Source organism: Anopheles ziemanni, chromosome 3, assembly GCF_943734765.1.
Source record: "Anopheles ziemanni chromosome 3, idAnoZiCoDA_A2_x.2, whole genome shotgun sequence".
Taxonomy (NCBI): Eukaryota; Metazoa; Arthropoda; class Insecta; order Diptera; family Culicidae; genus Anopheles; species Anopheles ziemanni.
The window spans coordinates 19,852,848-19,873,617 of record NC_080706.1 but is presented as its reverse complement, the minus strand read 5'-3'; the positions used below and the strand labels follow the sequence as shown (position 1 = coordinate 19,873,617).

The window sequence follows — 20,770 nt, the reverse complement described above, 5'->3', positions numbered from 1 at the left end:
CGAAACGGGAGAGAAGAGTTTCACGGGTGCATTAAAATCGTTTTTGTGCGTGTTTGATCGTCAGTTGTTGGTGCGTTACCGGGTTGTCCGTTAATTGATGTCCCTTCGTCGTCGCGATTTAAGCCCCCCTCCGCGCGGGGGTGGCGGCGGCCGCGGGAGTCCACCAAGTAGCAAACTGCGCATGGATCGAAATCCAAGTCGTGCGAAGATTACCGGTAAGTTCAGTAGACAAACGATACATGCTTGGTTAAGATCATGTTTTAATGCATTCTTTTTCCCATCACTCACAGATCCAAGCAATCCGGCGGGCAAGAGGAAGGAAATTGACAATGTAATGAAGAAAGCTCGTGCATTTCCCAACGAAACCTGGGACAAAAAACTGCTCGAGGCCGAAGAAAAGGATCCTAACCGTTGGCGCCACACCGGTTACAAAAAAATGTACATTGAAGATGACCCTAGCAGCTCCGATTCGGATCACGGCGGACGTGGCGGTTTGGGTGGTCGCTATGGAAACGGTAGACGTAGCCGTTCGCCACGATCACCGCGTCCATCGCATCGCCGCTCGCCGTCCCCACTGCCGCCCATGCGTAAACGGCACATTTCGCCACCTTCGCCGGGCCCGATGCGCCGTCGGTCACCGTCGCCCGCAATGATGGGTCGTAAGCCACCGCCAATGGAGCCTAAGCGCCGTCCACGATCACCATCACCGCCGTCACGTATGGGGCGCAAATCACCAATGCGGATGATGCGCCGGCCAGCTTCACCCGGCGATATGCGCCGTCGGTCACCGCCGCTCGGTATGGGTCCGGACTCACCACGCAGACCGCCTCGTCGTATGTCACCCCACCATTTGGGACCACCGCTATCAAAGGGCGGCGGTGGTGGTGGTCGGCTTCCACCTGTGCCTCGCTCCAAGAGACCCCCTTCACCTCCTCCTAGGGTGAGTGCTTAGTTCTGTGGGGTTGGATGGGGCTTACATTTGCGTTTGTTATTTCCTATATACATGCACAAACTTATATTAGATTAAAACCAAACGATGCTAACGAAATCTGTTTTTGTTTTCGAAGTTATCGTTTGATTTTAATTTTTCTCCTTTTTTCACACTATGTATACAATTTATCCATTTCAGCATGATAGTACTATAGCTGTTCTTTGCTTTTATCTAATCAATGCATTTGTTCTATACAATCTATAAATAACTATAAATCACATTCAAAGTAATTCGATTGTCTTTGGAATTACTTCAATCGTATTTAAGCTACAAACAACGAAACTGATCCATCTCATAGTGGATATGTTTGTAAATGTATAAAATACCCCTTAGTATGTTGGACATTAGTACCGTTGGAGGTGAAGGCTCCAAGTATGAATTCCTTTTACGGCAGTAAATGAATCAGCAATCATCATAACAATGTAATATTTAGTGTTCCGGCGTAACGTCGTATAACGCTTAAGCCAATCTTCCTTGCCTTGGTTTGTTACAATATGCTGCCATGTTACTGCTAGATTAATCTTTTAAAGAGGATTTTTTCTCTTGTATACTTTCGGCAATTTCTTTGGAATTAAATCAGAATATAAAAACCATCATTCATGTTGATGTTCGATTCGATCGTACATAGGAATCAGGATGTAGACTGATACAGTATTCCTTCTCCCGTTTCATATACGAACACTTTACGTAGATGAGTCGTTCGGCATCGATGAGCAGTTGTTCGGACGATTCTTGCTCCGCCTGCTCCGTCGACGATCACCGACGCCGTCGTCGTTCTAGGTAAGTGTGCATGTGTGTGTGTGTGTCTTTCCGGCGTATAATTGAACCAACCATGTCCGAACGGTTGGGTCATTCAAACGGTCGTCAGTAGCGCGTGCGGGTTACGACACCCGAATTTATCGAACTCCGATCTAACGAATGCATCATAACCACAACCTACCAACATAGATCTCGGTCGTTCTCGCATCCGCGTCCGCGTGCTCGTTCTCCGCCGCACAACAACGGTTCGAAAGGCCTCCGGCGCGAAGGCCTCGCGGGCAATCATGAAAGTCGGCTGCGCCCGATGAGTCCCCCGCCGGTAGATCCGCGCCGAAAGCATCCACCACCACCGGTGGAACCATTGTCGAAGGGTCATCGAGGTCTCGAGAAGGTATGTTCTGTGTGCGTGGTGTTGTGCTTTCCAAAGCTCTTGCAATCGGAATTTTATTTTATTATTCCGTCAGGATCCACGTGATCGTCCATCCCGCTCGATTCCACAGCCAACGATTCCTGAACAGCGAGCACGTCGCCCACAGACACCGGACTCGGATCGTGCCATTTCGCCTCCAAAGCGAAGCTCTAAGCACACCAGCAAAATTGTGAATGCCGGTCCGCCGCCGGAAGATTCACGTCCCGTAAAGGTTCGGTCATCGAAGCAGCCACCACCGCCAGAAGTCCCGGCCAACGGGTATGAAGCGGGCAGTTCATCACAGACCGCCGGCACCAGCTCATCTAACCCGGCTGGACACAAAAAGCACCACAAGGACAAGGGAACCGAGAAGTTACGCGCACGGGTCAAAATTGAAGGTGAACCAAAGCAACGGGCCCGGCCCCGTTCGCCCTCCAGTGGTTCGGAGGAATCAAGCAGCAGCGAAAGCTCGTTGCCACGGTTTACGGCCACCACGCGCATGACACTTTCCGAGCGTTTCGGCAAGATGGCACAGTGGAGCGTCGACCGATCGAACATGGAGAATATGCGTATCACGAAGAATTCGTCCGGTGGCGATCTGAAGGTGATGATCGAGGAGGATCTCGAAGCCCCACCAACTCGATACACGTACGGTTCTGTTTTTTTTCTCATTACCTCTACATACAAGAAATGTGTTAAAACAAACCTCTTTTAATCGATCGTTTTTTTCTTTTGGTTACATGTCTAGTTATTCGCCGGCGCCGGCCGGACACTTCCCAGAGGAGCTTATGACGACTGGACCTAGCGGACTGTCCTCCTGGGATGACGTGCGTGTGCGATACGAATACTACAAAGGTCGTGGATATCTGCGTGACCTTGACCTACAGGACTACATCAAGTGGGAGGAATGGTGGTACAAGTACCAGGAATGGCTAAAACAGGAACGCTACTACGAGCTGTGGGAGCGCTCTCAGATGAACCGCCGTCGGAAGAAGCTTCCCATTTCCCAGCGACTTAATTAGGGAGAGGGTTTCGGATTCTTTTGATTTAATCTCCAGGGCGTAATGTTGGCGCTTCGCCAATCATTTCGTCCAGTTTTGTGAGTGCACTGTACCCGTGGGTTCATCACGTAACTCACATTTGTACCGTGTGCACACAGAAGAAGTGACAAAATAACAATGATGTCTACCTAATGTCCGAATGACCGCCCAATCGTGCAGCATAGATGTTAATGTTGATTTGAGTGTTGCATCGTCGATGCATTTTTTTCATTATTTTCTATTTAATCCATGTTTGACTTCTTTCATCAGGCAAACGTATTTTTGTTTATGTTGCAATACAGGGAGAACGGTTTGAGAAGTAGTAGAGTGTCAGCGAATGAGCACAATTCATTTTAGGTAAATTTTCATATTTGACTAAACTAATAAGAAAAACGAATTAACGTTTCGTTATCAAGGTGGAATCGATTTAACAAACATTGCGAATCGGTATGCTTTCTCATGATTACTGTCGATGGTGTAAAAAATAGTAGCCTCGAGGTGAAATACAAAATTTCGCAAAAGAGCAATAGTTTCGTGACCTCTGTTCCAGTTCAACAATGAACTAGATGTAAGACTATAAGTATGAGAATAAAATATGAGGAAACTTCCCTATAAACATATGAAAATGTAAGGTATGTGGTTCCCACTGGTCTACCGTAAGATCATTATTGATGTTTACCAGATCGGTAGCTGTTCTCTACGTTTTTTTAAATTAGTTTATTTGCATTACCTCATGCACATTGACTGTGGTGCTCATGGTTACATTCAATGTCCTATCGTTCCAAATAACAAACTGTGGCAAACATTTTACTACACTGGATTCTAGTGGCCTTTTCCCAACGTTTCAATGTGCTTCGAGATGTCTTCCGCCGTGGCGTTGGTCAATGTAACCGATTTTTCCTTTCCAAGTTCTACAACAGCAAGTAAACAATAGTGATTAGTGAGAACTGTATCCATAGAAAACGATCAAATTCGTACCGTAACGAGCCCAAAGTCTCGGCTGGACTCCGCTACACTCCCGTACTAGGATTGGCAGAGACGGATTATCTCGTTTCAGCTGGACGTAGCGAGTGTTCACAAACTCCCTTCATGGATACAAGCGGAAAGAAGAAATCATAGATGCCGCCGTCAATCGATTGTGTAACAAGCGTAGTACTGAACCTCTAGGACCATCTCACTTACCGCACGCCCTTGGACTCTTCGCCGGTTTGGCATAGGTGCAATCGTAGTTCTTTCACGGACGGGTTCAACCGTGCAAACCGAATCAGTGATAGTCTCATGATGTGCAATCTTTTTGGAGTCGATAATAACTACGACCGACAATTAGATTCCCCACAGAAGAAAAACAAACTCGGCTGACTGTTATTTGACGGCTTTGTCAGCGAAAGGTTGACTTTTGACAACTTGGGGGGTTTCATCGATTCTTTCGTAGTAGCTCAGGGTTTGAAATTCTACAACGAAACGCAGTTTTAGCTTTTCTAATAACTTTAATTGAATTATAAGAGCCGAAGAAAGTGCATTTTTGGAATCAGTTCTTCATATCCTTAGTATATTACAAATGGTAACGCAATTTGATCGTTTTTCGTTGAGTTAGCTGCCAGACTAAACTCAACGAAACTAGAGGGAAGGAAAAAACCCGTTTGCGATTTCCGTTTGGAAACCCCTTAAAGTTCTACTATGGTTTTAATTGTTGTCTTATAGGAGTTTACCAGATTTAAAGCCAACCCCTTTTTGGTAAAAAATCAATTCTGTTCTCAGAAAAATAAACCGGTATCGATAAAAGTGTTTCGAACGTTACAATCGAAATGTCAAAAAGTTTCGGACTCGAGTAACTTGTGATTCGGAAATCACAATCGTCACTAGTGATGGAGAAACTGAATCTCTACAGGGATTCGAATCTTTCTAGGTTCCAGGAATTTTTCTGGAACCTAACTTGCAAAACGTGCAAAAAACACAATCTATGTCCAATAAACCATTCTACCCAGCGTTCGATTTGAGTAAACTTAAATCAATTACATTGTCTCTAGATCAACTAGTTATGTGACTACTTTGATTCAAATCATTGTGAGTCGATTCAAACAGTTTATGATCAAGTCAGAACAGATCAAGTCAGAATCGAATCAAATCGAGTCCTAAACCAACCAAAATCTTTAAAATACGTCAAATGGGATCCAAATCTTTAGAATCTGTCAGATGGGATTCGAATCTTTAGAATCTTTGGAATCCGTCTAGGGACCGAATCTTCGAATCTTCCGAATCCTGATTCTGCCAACACTACTCTGGCGACCACTGTGTCAGTTGCAAACGGAACGTTTGACGTGCGGTCACGAAAGTAGTGCTGTGTGTTTCGTGCGTCACTGGCCGATTCGGGCTCGCTGGTCCACCAATCGAGAAACGTTGAATAAAAAACATATTGCCGTGGCCGGACAAAGGCAAGACGGCCGTTTGCGACCACTCGGGTGAAAGGTACGCCTGTCGGTACTTTCGCGCGTTCTTAAGTTCGTTCAACTGCGCGGCAAGACTGCACTCGCAATGTGGCTCCATCATATTTGTCGTCACTGAGAGGTAGTCCTTTTCCTTGCCCCAACGTCTTGGACCAGTTTTTGTCCAGCATCAGCAAAAAAGCTACTCCAATCATAGTGAACTGGTTGGCTGGAAGCGAGCTGTCAAAACGCTGGCTGATGCAAAATTTGCGTCTGGTAATGATAAACACTTTGTGATTTCCGATGAACCAACTTTGGAGGTGGAATTTTATTGCAACCTTATTCTCCTCGTCTCCAAGGTGCATCGTTCTAGGGGAATAAATACCGCGTAGCGTGTCGGCGCATAGGAACCTAACAGCACCAATCTATTCAACATTTGGGTGCGGTCGGGACCAAATATGCTACTAATCTAGCCCGAATTCCTTCAAACAGGGCGAGACGTAGGGAGAAACAGTGATAAGGGAGACCCCCTAGAGTACAAACATATTTTTCGATTACAAACTAGGTACGGTACGGAGCGGAAAAACTTCGAGCTGCGTGTGTATGAGTGCGTGGCCCAGCAACAACTTTTCAACTTTCCACGATTCAAAGTAGGAAAGCTACTATATCATAATCTTTATCGAACAAGCAAAGTAACTCTTGTATTCCTAATCAACCATTCAGGCGGCATCGTCGCTATCGGGGGCGAAGGAGAAAAAGATGGAAGAAAGGCGAAGGAGAAAAAGAGGTTCTGGAAAGGAGACCGAGAAGAATCATAGAAAAGAGCATCCGGCTTGATCCGGCTTAAACACCGAGGGGGTGCAGAACCTTTGCATGTTCGTGTGTATATGATCTCATTTTGCGTGTGATGGCATCGGGGTTGCAAGCAGCACAAGAAGAAAAAAGCGCAGCATTCCAAAGCACTAATTACAGATGATAGGAACAAAACTCCCCAACGTGTGGCATTATCGCGACCAATTCTATCTCGTCCGTGTCCGTGGTGCATGGCAGTTGTTCGGTCTGACCAGTTTGTGATCCAATATGTGTCAAAGTGCATCGCTGCCGTGGGTTGTCGAGGGGGGAAAAGGGAAACGAAAGTAAAGTGAGTGAAAGCAGATGACAATAATCTAGGTGTGGTGGTTCTTTGTTGTACAGTATGCTACGAGTTGCGCCGGCACTACCGCCTGCTGCTGCTCCTTCATTGGAGCGTTTGCACGGAAGCCGACGAGCGCAGAAGAAAAATAACAAGTGCAAGTGTGCATAGCAGGCCGTGGTCGGAAAAAAGACCTTCTGATGTATTTGTTACTAATGTGTTCTCTTCTAATAGGAAGCCACAAGTGTAGGAAGAAAAGAATATTTCACTTCTAGCAGAGGCACACATCATTCCGCCCCGAAGGGTGCAGTGCGCGCGCGTGCTTGTGTAGTGTGTTCCCAGATGATCAAGTGCAGTGGCAAGTGACAAACAAACGAGGGAGAAGAGGAAGCAGCAACAACGGATAGAGCGACGTCATCTTTGCCTCGCGGGCGAGACCTCACACCAGAGCAGCCACAATAAATACCGGCCGTCCCGGGACCGAGCGGTCGCGTCCGCATTAATTATTGGAGCAGCAGCCGCGGAACAGTACGGCATCGAAACCGAAACCGAATCATCGTCACAATCACTTTACCAGCAACCCCCTAGGCATAAAAAAGTAAAACTCCGACGCAGGCACAAAAAGGAGAATTAAATCATCATCATCATCATCAACCCTACCAGCAGCATCAGATTCGTCATCGCACGCAACGTTAGTCTTGGCTTGTCTCTAAGATTCATTGTCAGCGGGAACCGGAGGTCGAGCTCTTGCGCGTTCCGTACCCTTCCGTTCACTGACTTCGTCCCGATGGTACCACTGGCGGCGGAGTACGAACGGTGCACGTCTTTCGGTGACTAAAGGAGTCGCTGGCCTTTTGCACGCCCGTCGTTGTCGTCGTCGTGACGCACCACCACCGGTGTTACCGTTTTTCGGAAGATGGAAAGTTCGCGTAATGAGTCGAAAATGTCGCGCCTTGCCGATTACTTCGTCATCGTTGGCTACGACCACGAGCAGGAGCGTAAGTTGGTTTCATATACTTAAAGAGGGGAGCGGGAGGTGGAGGAAAAAGGATTGGGCATAAACAAGTGCCATTCAGAAACCTTTCGTTAATTTTAGCCTACAGCTCTTTTCCGCATTACTTGCAGATGGGATTATGATGCGCGGTCACCGGGTTGGACGAATTGCCTCCCCGACGAACGCCTGTTGGATTTGGTATGGGGACTGTGCGATCTGCAATTCAATACAATGTGCAATTATATGTAACTTCTATCCTTCTATGGAGCGAGAACAACGATAGCCGGGGCTGCTGCATACGGTGCATTTGCAGCTGCACAGAAACAGATCGCCTGATTCATCATAAATAGCCTTTGGACAGCATTGCGTACGTTACAAGACTGCCATGTTCCATACGGCGTTCAGTTGCAATTGTGTACACTGTCCGCCCCACATTCACTTGTGGCTGTAAAAAGGGCTCGGAACCTGTATCGATCATTCCAAGCAGGGAGTGGGCGATAAGCCGCAAGAAAGAAAGCTAATGAAGGAATGATTCAAAATCCCCGTTTGATCGCATAGGGAGAATCGATGTACATGCACCGACGACAATGATCCGTGTCCGGGATGATAAGCATGCGGTGTTATTAACAAAAAAAAAACAAACGTGTCGCTAATAAGGCGATACAAAAGTGGGACGGTAGCTGATGATGTCATCACGGCGCGTTCGTTGCGCGAATGCGAATCAATTCGTGGCATTTCGCTTAGAATTACTAATTCCCCCTCACCAATAGAGATAGTACCACTCAACACTCAGATGGTACCTATTCTCAAAGTATCATTATGACGGTCAGAAACCTTGACCGTCTATAAATTTTCGTGAATTTTGAATATAAGGAAATACATCCCTAATCTGTACGTCGAAAATAATTTTGAAAGGAGATGAAACAGATGTCCTTCTTGATGTAGGACATCAATATTATGGAAGCATCCAAACATGCGCTCCTTGACTCTGATCTCATTTTTCACAAGCCCCATCCGATATTGTTAAACTCATTGAACAAGTTCAACAGCATGCCATTGATCTCGAATTCAGGGGGCTCTTACCTCATCGCTCGGTACTAGGAATGTCTAAGGCACCGTGGTCTGGCATCCGTTGGAATGCATTTGAATTTGACCCGCGTGCCCTGGCGAGCACCAGAAGCCAACAACTAATCAATCCAATCTGGTGTCTTCTAACTTACAAGCAACGTTGTCGCTCGACGCTCCTCCTATTCTCTACTGGAAGTGTCTCGAGCGACATTTCGTCGAGCTAGAAACCGCACAAAAACGCGGCTCAGCGATGATGGAAGCTGAGAATCTTGCTTTTTTGTTATTGATATACCAATTCATAATCGAGCATAAAATGTTCGAGCACAAGAACTTGCTTGTTGCGTTTTTTTGAGTATTAGGAATTTGGTTTTCTTGTAACAAAATCAACGCACGGCATTGGAATCGTTTGTAAACAGGGTTGTTTTTTCTCTCTTAAAGTCTTTCCCTCACTTACACCCCCCTTCGTGTGGAGTAGGGAGCCTCCTTTACTACTTTCCCTCTCGCGGGGGAAAAACACTATTAAAAATCGTATTGCTATCGCTTTTCATTCCATTTTGCTGCCTATGTGTTATGAGGTGGGGGGAGAGTTCCGTCCATCGGAAATGTCACCATCCCGTCCGTGTCGACCGGCCGCTCTGTTTGGATTTTCCTTTTCGCGATCTCTCGATCGTAACGGATCGCATTTTCACATTTTCAACTTCGCTTAACTCGGTGATCTGACTGGAACCGCTACACTGCAGTGTGTGTGTGTGTGTGTGTGCCGATGGTTTGTTCCGTCCACCTTGTGCTGTGGCCACTAACGAGCTGGCTAATTGTCGTTTCACTGGCGCGTTTTTCTGGGCCGTTTGCAAGGCTACGGCTACAGCAAAATCTACACATTCGCCACACGCCGGTGCTTACATAAAATTGTTTGTGGCGTTTGAGACGAACACCTCACACACAGACGCACGTGTGGTGGTTTATGAGGTATTTTTAATGTGCGCAAGTTTTTCACTTTTTTTGTGGGCTGATATTGTATCCCCGTTGCTGACGCAAGTTCATTATCCTAGTGGCCAGTTAATGTAACCAAGCGGAGCAACTGTCCAAACCACAAACCATCGTAGAAGAATTGTGTGATCTTTAAGCATACAAACATAACGATTGCAAGCTGGGAAAACACCATGCACCCGTTTGCAGGGGTTTGCTTTTTCTTTTCACTATTACTATCGATTGATAAGACAGCAATTTCCCTTAGGCGGATGTCAGGGGTCCGGGGGAAGGAGATTTATATACTCCGTCAAACATAGCGAACGCCATTAGCATGACGCTAGAAAATGGTGCGCATTTTGTTAGCGAAACCTGCCCCCTAAGAGCGGGATATCATTGTCGCCAACATTATCGGCGTCATCACATCATCGTCATTATCATCGACGTCTATCCCTGTAAATTGATTTCTTTCATTTATACTCACTTTCTCACTTAGCCAGTGTAGTAGTGTCTCAACCGATCGTCTTTCATTACAGGCGGAGGGAAAACACCAGTCAGACTCATCGCGTCTCGCAATAAATGGTAGTGCCTTCAATCACTTGCACTACCACTGGCCACTTTCGCCCGACGGTCCCGGGGGCGAGAAAATGCCGTAGAAAAACACCGCACACAAAATCCGTGGTGGAGATGGAAAATGTTGGAAATCTTCACCGGGTTCGGAAACCGAGGTCCGGCCTCCCCTGGAAAAGGGGAAGCAGCGAGCCGTGGTCAGTGTTGAAAGAGGCCCGATGTGTAATCTAAACCATTCGCTTCCCCCCGGGTGGGCCACAAGGGAAGCCGACCGGCGGTAGGCACCACCACATTCCGGTCGCGCCACGGGGGTGAGTGCGCGTTGGGGCTGAAGTTCGCCTCCGTTCGGTGTCCCACTCCTTTGGGGATGGAGGATAACATCTTCTACAGCGGAACATAGCGTGGTGGTACATCGTCAGTCGTTAGTTATTTGTTTGTTTATATTGAAGCATACGGGGGAAAAGGTGAAAAACATGAAGCTTGTGGAGTTTATTGAATTCTTTTCGTATGTAGTTTCTGGCCTGAATCTTCAGCAATCCTCTGCGTCAGCGGTACAGTTCATAAAAATTGTCAGTTCGATTAAATGGAACACGAAATCCACGGTTTTTGCACTTTTGCCTATCGTCAACCACTTCTTCCGATATTTGGAACAAAACGTCATACATGAAAAACTAACTAAAATTCTATTTTTCACGACACTATGTTAATTAAACGAAGATTTCTTTTTTTCTCTTTCGATGGATGCAAATTGATCTCGGGTCGATCGAGAGTAGTACTTTATTCGGTTGGGATCTGAAATAGACCAAAGACTTTGTGATTGTTTGTGTAAGCATTTCACTGACGTTTTTGTCCGGACTATCCGGACTACAAGAAAGTTTATCTTAATTATGTCTGTTTTAGAAAAACGTCGTTACAATTATGGTTGATTGCGTATCTCGCAAGACAACTTAATTAGTTGCTGTTACTATGATATACATCGTTTCCGTCTTTCATTAATTTCACCGACCCCACCGCTCCTGCCTTGAAGCGCAACCGCAGGAGCGTCCGTTTTCCCTTCAAAACCCACGGACAGGGGTTTCCCTGCTCCACACCACCACAGCGTACCATATTGGCGCGCTGGTGTTATGTGACCGGCGATGGTGGCGCTTTCGATGGAAACTGCTTTTATGCCTTTTTTCGCTTCACCTTTTTACCGCATCGAGTTTCAGTTTGTTTGCCCACCGGCGGTGGTAGTGCTAACCGCGAGGAATTTGGCGCTACGTCGTCGTTTTGCATGCCGCGCTCGCTCGTGTTCGTGTTTGGCCACCACCCTCCGCTCGAAGGAAAGCAAATATTTTAAATACTGATAGTGTTGCGATTTTATTTTCATTCCTCGGTTATTGCCGTCGAAGGGGAAGGGAAATGGCACACCCGGGGGGGAGGAGGTTCGTGCGTGGCCACAAACATTCGCTCTCTACCCCGGTGCCTTATCAATCGGAGAGGGGGTTATCGGGTGTGGATAATTGTAATCGGAAAAGTGTAGTACGTGCTCGAGAGATTGATTTCCTCGCACAACAATCGAGCGGTGGATACATTTGAGGCAAAACCTCGGTGGTAAACAGTTTCCATGGACAAAGGGGCACTACTTTAAGTGTGGAACAGATCTAGCTATGAAATTATGAAATGAAAATGCCGGGCGAAACAAATTTAAATAAAATCGTTATGATGGCAGGCATTCGTAAAAGTGTACTGCACTAGGAATTGTAATGTTCCATTTTCACTGCATAAGATTGTGTTGTACCTAGCATCAATCTCTAATAAGTATTCTGCAATTCGTAAGATTGACTATGTTTTTTCGAGCATGGAGAAGTTTGAAAATTCACATTGTTTTCCTTGGAAAAAGTATCATACGAAGCGGAGTCAAATGTACAAAACACTCATTGATACGAAAAGAAAATGTTTCCCTTTAAGAAACGCTTTAGTTTGAAACATTTGGTCTGATTCACGTAGATAATATGGTCGTATAATTTGACCCATACGTGGTAAAAGTTAGCTTTACTCCGGTATCAGTTTGTGTTGTTATATAGTTCATCGGGAAATAATATTAATGAATATATTTTACGTTCGTTGCAGGAATCGGTTCGAGGAAAGGAAAAATTGTACAAAGGTTTCCAGAAACAGACTGGCCGGACACACCGTTCATCGAAGGAATAGAACTGGTATGATAGGTTTTTTGTGCGCTGCGTTCAGATACAGATGACTTACCATGACGCTCTATTTTCCACCCCGCTAGTTCTGTCAACCGCAAGGATGGGCCCTCTCAACCGTCCGCCAGGAGCCACAGTTTTTTGTGTCGGTGCTGACAGACATGGACGGCAATCGGCACTACTGCGCGTGCCTTTCCTTCAACGAAACGATCGCCATCACACCGAGCAAACCGATCGACGAGGAAGAGGAGGATGATAATCTCTCGCCCACCACTGGTGGACGCGGTGGGACCGCGGCTGGTCCGGGTGCTGGTGTGCTGGTCGGCAACAGCGGCAGTAGCAGTGGCCCGCCGTCAATAACACACCACAGCATCATGTACGCACCGAAGTGTTTGGTGATCGTGTCACGGCTCGAGTACATTGAGGCGTTCCGGAACTGCCTCGGTACGATCTACACCGTGTACCTGGAGAGTCTCAAGTTCCAGCTGCACTATCTGATCGGTAGTATCCTCGGTTGCATCCAGGTGCCGCCCCCCGGTGGTCCACCGGTTCGCTTTTCGATCGGTGCCGGCGACAAGCAGATCCTGCAGCCTCCACTCTCGAACACACTCCCGGTGACCGGTTCGTGCGTCAGTTTGCTCTTTCATCAACTGGGAATTAAGAACGTGATGCTGTTGTTTTGTGCCGTCATGACCGAGCACAAGATCCTGTTTCACTCGACGAGCTACACCCGACTGACGGACAGCTGCCGGGCGTTGACGGCACTGATGTATCCGTTCCGGTACAGCCTCGTGTACATTCCGATACTGCCCGCGTCGCTGCTGGAGATACTCACCATGCCGACCACCTTCATCATGGGCATCCACAGTTCGCAGCGGTCGGAGATTAGCGAAATATTGGACGTGATCGTGGCGGACTTGGACGGTGGTTCGATACACATTCCTGAGTCGTTGGTGCCACCGATTGCGCGGCTACCGGCATCGCTGTGGGACTCGACCGAGCACGCACTGCGGATGGTGCTGCATCCGGAGTTGGCCCTGGCTGACCTTGCCTTCCCGGTGTACAGTGGCGTCCCGGGGGGACACCCGATGCTCGGTTTGAACAACAACATCAATCAGGCTGTCGCTCAGATAGGGGGCGGCAATAACGCCAGCGCAAGCAATGGGTACAGTTTTCGCGAGCAGAAGAATGACATAATGTTGGACAAGGAAATACGGGCCGTGTTTATGCGACTGTTTGCCCAGCTCCTGCAAGGCTACCGGTCCTACCTGACGCTGATTCGCATCAACCCGAAACCGATCATTCAGTTTCACCGGGCAGGGTTTCTTGGTGCCCGCGACCTGCTGGACTGCGAGTTCTTGTCACGCGTGCTCGACAGTATGTTCTTCACGGGGTTCGTGACGGAGCGAGGGCCACCGTGGCGTGCGTGCGATGCCTGGGACGAACTGTACAGCACTATGAACGATCTGCTCAAGACGGAAGCGCACGATCCGGCTCTCGTGCTCGTGCACATACAGGACCTGGCGAAGCAACTGTACACCAACGAACACCCGAACCCACAGCCATTCCAACAGAAGGTACTCCGACCGCCTGACGGAGCGTTCGCGCGCATCCACCAACCGCCGATGCCGCTGATCGATGGGCAGGAGGTGCAGAGCGTCATCAACGATGGGCTGCAGGCGAACGATCTTCACGCACGCATGCAGCCGGTCCGGGCGAAGCTGCGGATCGTCCCGATGGGACCGTACCTCAAGCCGGCACCGCAGGAGTCACGTCCGATCGTTAACAATAGTGCGCGCAAGCTAGAGGTGCTACGGAACTGTATTAGCTGTATCTTTGACAACAAGATCACGGAGGCACGCAAGAGCTTCCCGGCCGTGCTGCGGATACTGAAGCAACGGGAAGCCCGGCTAACGATGTGCCGCGAGCTGGCAAAGATAGGCAACCAGGGCAACAAGCAGCTTGATCATCAGCAGTTCGATTTGGTGATCAAACTGATGAACCGCGCGCTGCAGGACGACTCGGTGAAGGATGAGTACGGTGTGGCGGCTGCCCTGCTGCCCCTTTCGTCGCTCTTCTGTCGGAAACTGTGCACGGGGGTGTTCCAGTATGCGTACACCTGCATCCAGGATCATCCGGTGTGGAAATCGCAGCAGTTCTGGGAAGACGCCTACTACCAGGAAGTGCAAACGGCCATCAAGGAGCTGTATCTGCCGCTGGCTAACTGGCCAAAAACGACCGGCAGTGGACCTGGCGGTGCTATCGGTGGTGGAGTGCTCGGTGGAAACGTTGACAGTTGTTCGCTCATGTCGGCATCCGTTTCGCGGGATAAACTCGATCGTGCGTCGATCCTGTCGCGGGCTCAAGAACCGTCGGCGCTGGAGATCGCTGCGGATCAGATGCGCGAGTGGGCCACGATGGATGCCGTCACCCAGCAGGAGCTAACGAACAAGGAAGAGAGTACGCTCTACAGTCACGCGATTCACTATGCTTACCGCATGGTGTATCTACTAGTTCCGCAGGACGTCGGAGGGGCGGTCGGTCGGGTGCAACGGGACAAGGATGGGCGCCATCTGGAGGACGACACTAGCGTGTCGAACAGTGTTATCGAATCGCGGAGCCACAACAGCGACCACAACAGTGACGAGGGCTTCGAGGAACCCGATCCGAGCGAAACGGGTACCGCGGTCACGAAGATGGTGTGCAAGTTCATCGATCGCGTTTGCACCGAGGGTAACGTGACGGCGGAACATGTACGCAACCTGCACCAGATGGTACCGGGTACGATTCAGATGCACATCGAGATGCTGGAGGCGGTCGCACGGGAAGCGAAACGTATTCCACCGATCCAAAAGCCGAAGCTACAGTATCCGGTGCTGCTGCAGGACGAGAAGATTATCCTCGAACTGCGTGCGTACCTGCTGGCGGACGGGCGCGAGGACAAGGAGGGTGGTAGCAGCGGGACACTGCTGCCGGCCGAGGGTGCTCTATTTCTCACCAACTACCGTGTGGTGTTTCGTGGCTCACCGTGCGATTCCTACTCATGCGAGCAGAGCGTCGTACGGGCTTTTCCCATCTCGTCGCTCACGAAGGAGAAACGCCTGACCGTCATCTATCTGCAGCATGTCGAACAGGTCCTACCGGAGGGTATGCAGCTACGCTCGTGTACCTTCCAGCTGATAAAGGTGGCGTTCGACGAGGAAGTACCCCAGGAGCAGGTTGACGCGTTTCGGAAGGCGGTGCAGAAGGTGCGCTATCCGGAGGATGAGTTCGGTCATTTTGCGTTCGCCACCCACGGACTGGCGCATCCGGGTTTGCTAGGCCCACGGCACAAGGTGAAGGAGAAGAACGCAACGCTGAAAGACTTTGCGAAGAAAACGTTGCTCCGGACGGCGATGAAGGCGGGTTTTAAGCAGAAGGCGGGTGCGACGAAGCGCAAGTACATCCTACCCGGTAACGTCGAGTACGGCGTGGATGGGTACGGCGGTGGTATGCTGGGTGGAGGTGGAGGTAGCGGTGGACCAGGGGGAGGCCTCGGTGTTGGTGGTATGGGCGAGAGTAACAATAATAACGATGACGATGATGCGTCCGACGATGGAACGGATACGCTGCCCCGGGTGCAGGTGAAGGATGTGGAGAGGCTGAAGGAGCGGAGCTACGTGCGCGACTGGTTGCGGTTGGGTCTGGGTGATGTGCAGACGACCGGTTACCGGATCACTCCGGTTAACAGTAACTACAGCGTGTGCCGGACGTATCCAGCAATGCTCGTCTGCCCGAAGGAAGTGTCCGACGACTCGCTACGCTGTATGGCCCGGTGTTACAAGCAACATCGTATCCCGGTGGCAACCTGGCGCCATCAGAATGGCGCGACGCTGCTTCGAGGAGCGGTACCGCAGGCGAAAGGTGTGATGGGTATGTTGAAGGGTCATCCGGGCTCGACGAACACATCGACCGACAGTACAAGCTTCCAGGAGCAGGATCGATACTTTGTTCAGGTGATCAAGATGACACCACACACGCGCACCATCCGTCACCAAGCGTGGGGCCTGTCGGATTCGAACATCTCGCTCGACTCGCTCGCGTTGGCCGCAAGCAATCTGATGATTCGCTCGGATATGTCCACGCTAACGCCCGATATCGGCCGGAAGCATCACAACGTGTCCGGTGGGGATGGCAGTGCGAACGCGAGCGGCGGCAGTTCCGGTGGTCTCTATTCGATGAACAATTCGTCCTTCTCGAGCTTCGGTGCGATGCGCTCGAACGTTGTGAAATCGACGAAGTGGGCCTCCCTCCGGCCAAATCGCAACTCCATGGCGGTGGGAGGTGGCGGCTCGGGCCCGGATTCAAGCAGTCTGCGGGATGTAAACCACTGGGACCAAAGGGATCACCATCATCACGGTGGAGGGGCTGGCGGTGGTGGTGGTGGTAGTGGTGGCCATGGACCATCATCAGCGCATTACACCTTCCAGCGGGTGCCGCTCTACTTTCTGGGCGAAAAGTCGCAATCCAAGTCGGCCAAGCTGTCGGAAATGTGTGCCGAGTTCATCCCGGTGGACTACACGGACGTGCGGCACTCGCGGACAGCGTTCAAGAAGCTGATGCGTGCTTGCCTGCCGTCCTGCGACACGAACGAACCGGATCAAACGTTCGCCAAGCTGGTGGAGCAGTCGGACTGGTTGCAGCAGATTCGGGGTCTACTGCAGCTCTCCGGTGCCGTGGTGGATCTGATGGACCTGCAGGAGTCAAGCGTAACGTTGGCGCTCGAAGATGGTTGGGATGTGACGGCACAAATATCCTCCCTGGCCCAGCTCTGCCTCGATCCGTTTTATCGCACTATCGAGGGCTTCCGGGTGCTGATCGAGAAGGAATGGCTTGCGTTTGGACACCGGTTCGGACATCGAAGCAACCTAAAGCCCAACTCTAGCTCCGGGTCACCGTTTGCCCCCACGTTCCTGCAGTTCCTGGACGCGGTGCACCAGATTCAACAGCAGTTTCCGCTGGCGTTCGAATTCAACGAGTTCTACCTCCGCTTCCTGGCCTACCATCATGTGTCGAGCCGATTCCGGACGTTCCTGTTCGACTGTGAGTTGGAGCGGGTCGACTTTGGCATCACGGCGATCGACGATAAGCGTGGTTCGCTTAACTCGCATCACAAGCACGTCGTCGAGGCGCTGACGATCTCCGACGACGATAATCTCATCTACCCGGGTATGGTCGGGGGAAGCGGAAGCGGCGGACCTAGCGGAAACGGTGGTCCCGGCACGGTGGGAGCTTCCGGCGGTGCGTCTGGCGGTGTCGGTGGACGGGCAAATTCTAACACGCAAAAGTTTGGCCCCTCGCTGTTCGACTATATCGAGCGGCAGCACGCAAAGTGTCCAATGTTCTACAACTTTATGTACACACCCGATCCGGAACGGACGGTGCTGCGACCGCAAAGTTCAATCTCGTTGCTTGAAATCTGGTCGTACTACTTGGGCGAAGAGCTAGCCCAGGGTCCACCGTACGATCCGGAGCTCGTGGGCAACGACGGAATGGATGACGACTGCGACTACATGTACTCGTCGACGGCGATGGCGGGCGGTGTTGGTGCTGGGAATGCCGGCAGTTTGGGCAGTACGGGGGGCGGTGGCGGTGGTAACGGTGGACCATCGGGTGCGCTGATGCGGCAACCTCGTCGGCGTGTGGTCACGGTAAACTACGACAGTTTGGCCCGGTACGAGGCGGATGCATTTACGAAGCTGCTCGACGAGCTGAAGACGGCCGAATCGGAGCGGGGACTTTTACCGCAAAAGTGGCGCCAGGTGTGGGATAAGCTCGAGCTGCCACATTCCGATTCGCTGACACGTCACGCGTCCTTCAGTAGCGCACTGGTGCGTTCGCATGGACGAATGCGACACAAGAGGTGAGAACCGAACGACGCACAAAGGCTTGGTTGATTTTTGTTTTTGATCGGAAGAATTTCAATCGAAAAGTCCATGTAAGGATCGCTAATGGAAGATGATTTACTATGAGGAAGATGGTAGGATACTATAAGCAATCGTAACTGTCACAGACCGGCTTCATCAGTGCTCTTCTCTATGCAATGGAATAATTTTGCCCCAACTTTTCTCCTTCGCAGGTCCACTCTGGAGATTCTCATGCGCGGAAGGCAGGCCGGTTTCCATCAGGAAAACTTCCTCCATCCTCATCGTTTTGAGAAGCACGTCTACTCGGCTCCGGTCAACTGCAACCACTGTGGCAACGTTCTCTGGGGCCCTCTGTTGAACAGCATAAGGTATGACGATTCCTTCCCATCCGGTTGTGCTTTCGCTACTGACGAGGTTCCATTTAAAATCGATTTTGCAGATGCGTTGACTGTGGTAACACGTACCACGAAAAGTGTGCCGAATCGGTTCCCAAAAACTGCACCAAATATAAGGCGGTCGAAAACGGTAACCAACCGACGCTCGCGCGCACTCAGGACAAGGACAGTGTCACGTCGAGCGTGAACACAACCAACACCAACAGTCAGCGGTACTACGAGCAGTACGACAGCAAGGTGGCCGACGATCGAACACATGAAGGGTAAGGATAAGACGATCGCTGTACGATCATAACGAGAGCTTTTGCCTATGGTATTTATTGCTTTATCCGTCCATTTTTTTCTAGCTACCTATACAAACGTGGTGCAATCCTAAAGAACTGGAAACAGCGCTGGTTTGTGCTGGATTCGCACAAACATCAACTGCGGTACTACGACACGATGGACGACTGCAGTTGTAAAGGATTCATAGGTAGGTGGCCCGAGTTACTACTCGACGATACCTACAAGGGATCGTAGTATTTCATTGATCCTGTCCCTTTTTCCTCTCGCAGAACTAGCTGAAGTACAATCGGTCGCACAAGCGCCCCCACAAACCGCACCGGCTCCTTCGAAGAAGGTTGATGATCGTGCGTTTTTCGATGTAAGTGTAAGAGTGAAATTCTTTTCACAATCGATACCTCTAAGAAGAATCGTTTCTACGTGTTGTTTTCCTTCCCTACATTTTGCAGCTCAAAACTAGCCGACGCACGTACAACTTCTACGCCCAGGAAGCGACCAGCGCGCAGGAGTGGATCGAAAAAATTCAAGCCTGTCTGCAGTAGACACACAACTACCTCGTGGCTCACAAACACTTTGATGCAGGCCAGCAAAAAGACTAGATAAAGTTATTATTGCCTCCAGCATAACAATGGGTGGGGGTGGGAGATGGCTTATATGGTCGTTCTTCATTCCCGGCGTTATTAGCATACAGGCATTTTGGACAACCCGAAACATCTTCCGTTTCGCGTTATTGTTAGTTCCAGTTCTGTACTATAATACTGCTTTCCTTTGGAAGCATCAACAGCACAGGCTCACGTGTGTGACGCTTGAAACAAAGACCATCTCACTGCCGCAAAAGGGCAAACTTTATAATGCTCAATAATTAAAAAGAAAAGCACGGGCTTTGGTAACGCATGCCCTCACGTTGCATCAATCCCCCCAGTGAACAAAAAATACTGAGGCTGGGTGCCTTTTGGAGCACGAATTGCTTCGCGATATTCTTTGTGTTGAACTAATACTGACAGAGGAAAGCGCTACGATAATTCCATCTGGCCTTTGCTCTGCGTGGAAAACATTTGATTTAAGAGGACAGTAACGCGGGTAATCTCAATCATTCTTTAATTGTATTTTTGTTTCTCCTCCGTTCTCGTCATGGAAGCAAGCATTCTCTCTGTTGATGCAAAAGAAGGATGTAAACTCGAAACAATTAAGATGAACTCAAACCTGTATCATCTTGCTGCTCAACGATCGAGACGATCGACAGGAAACAAGGGACAGTGTTGTGTCACGTTGTGAACGGAACCGAAGCTTGTCCCCAAACTGTTTTGTTTTGCAAACAAGTGGAGGGAGCAAATTATGTTGACAAATAATGTTTTCAATTATTTCAATGTGATATGTGATGTAAAGTAATAGTTTTCATGGTTATCTAAATAGGCAGTAATACTATCATCTATGCAATACCGTAATTAAATCATATTTAGTCGCTAACATTATCGGCGAGTGTGAGGTGGAGCAGAAACAGCCGTAAACGTACCACCCCTCCAATGCATCCAAACAAATGCTCCATTCGGCAGTCGGGTTTGTAGCATGACGAGGTAATTTAAAATTACCAAACCCTAGCGACCAGCGACTTTCCTTTCGTCCTCCGTATAGAGCAAACACCCGGCCAC

At 49.5% G+C, this 20,770-nt stretch overlaps 3 protein-coding genes across 3 annotated transcripts; 2 read left to right on the top strand and 1 right to left on the bottom strand.

Moving 5' to 3' along the window:
* The first annotated feature begins 290 nt into the window (after positions 1-290).
* Positions 291-3,817, top strand: LOC131289928 (serine/arginine repetitive matrix protein 1). Its single transcript, XM_058319278.1, has 5 exons — positions 291-940; positions 1,683-1,771; positions 1,940-2,141; positions 2,215-2,807; positions 2,908-3,817. The coding sequence occupies exons 1-5, from the start codon at positions 335-337 to the stop codon at positions 3,179-3,181; spliced, it is 1,764 nt and encodes a 587-aa protein (XP_058175261.1). The 5' UTR covers positions 291-334; the 3' UTR covers positions 3,182-3,817.
* A 90-nt stretch (positions 3,818-3,907) lies between these two features.
* Positions 3,908-4,558, bottom strand: LOC131289929 (NADH dehydrogenase [ubiquinone] 1 alpha subcomplex subunit 2). Its single transcript, XM_058319279.1, has 3 exons — positions 4,382-4,558; positions 4,178-4,284; positions 3,908-4,110 (listed from the first exon to the last, which is right to left on the bottom strand). The coding sequence occupies exons 1-3, from the start codon at positions 4,477-4,479 to the stop codon at positions 4,022-4,024; spliced, it is 294 nt and encodes a 97-aa protein (XP_058175262.1). The 5' UTR covers positions 4,480-4,558; the 3' UTR covers positions 3,908-4,021.
* Positions 4,559-7,697: 3,139 nt separating this feature from the next.
* Positions 7,698-19,748, top strand: LOC131284306 (myotubularin-related protein 13). Its single transcript, XM_058313161.1, has 15 exons — positions 7,698-7,760; positions 10,051-10,063; positions 10,615-10,629; positions 12,483-12,550; positions 12,625-13,598; positions 13,698-14,750; positions 14,835-16,016; positions 16,098-16,744; positions 16,943-17,746; positions 17,810-18,440; positions 18,657-18,812; positions 18,884-19,102; positions 19,187-19,311; positions 19,394-19,482; positions 19,571-19,748. The coding sequence occupies exons 1-15, from the start codon at positions 7,698-7,700 to the stop codon at positions 19,661-19,663; spliced, it is 6,132 nt and encodes a 2,043-aa protein (XP_058169144.1). The 3' UTR covers positions 19,664-19,748.
* Positions 19,749-20,770: the final 1,022 nt, after the last annotated feature.

Bases quoted from the DNA above. Each gene is read 5' to 3' on its own strand.
- LOC131289928 (XM_058319278.1), top strand. From the start codon at position 335: ATGAAGAAAGCTCGTGCATTTCCCAACGAAACCTGGGACAAAAAACTG. The intron at 2,142-2,214 runs GTATGTTCTGTG...TTATTCCGTCAG, and splicing joins GTCATCGAGGTCTCGAGAAG to GATCCACGTGATCGTCCATC. The intron at 2,808-2,907 runs GTACGGTTCTGT...TTACATGTCTAG, and splicing joins GCCCCACCAACTCGATACAC to TTATTCGCCGGCGCCGGCCG.
- LOC131284306 (XM_058313161.1), top strand. From the start codon at position 7,698: ATGTCGCGCCTTGCCGATTACTTCGTCATCGTTGGCTACGACCACGAG. The intron at 12,551-12,624 runs GTATGATAGGTT...CCACCCCGCTAG, and splicing joins TCATCGAAGGAATAGAACTG to TTCTGTCAACCGCAAGGATG. The intron at 18,441-18,656 runs GTGAGAACCGAA...TCTCCTTCGCAG, and splicing joins GGACGAATGCGACACAAGAG to GTCCACTCTGGAGATTCTCA.
- LOC131289929 (XM_058319279.1), bottom strand. From the start codon at position 4,479: ATGAGACTATCACTGATTCGGTTTGCACGGTTGAACCCGTCCGTGAAA. The intron at 4,285-4,381 runs GTAAGTGAGATG...GTATCCATGAAG, and splicing joins GAAGAGTCCAAGGGCGTGCG to GGAGTTTGTGAACACTCGCT. The intron at 4,111-4,177 runs GTACGAATTTGA...TTGCTGTTGTAG, and splicing joins GAGACTTTGGGCTCGTTACG to AACTTGGAAAGGAAAAATCG.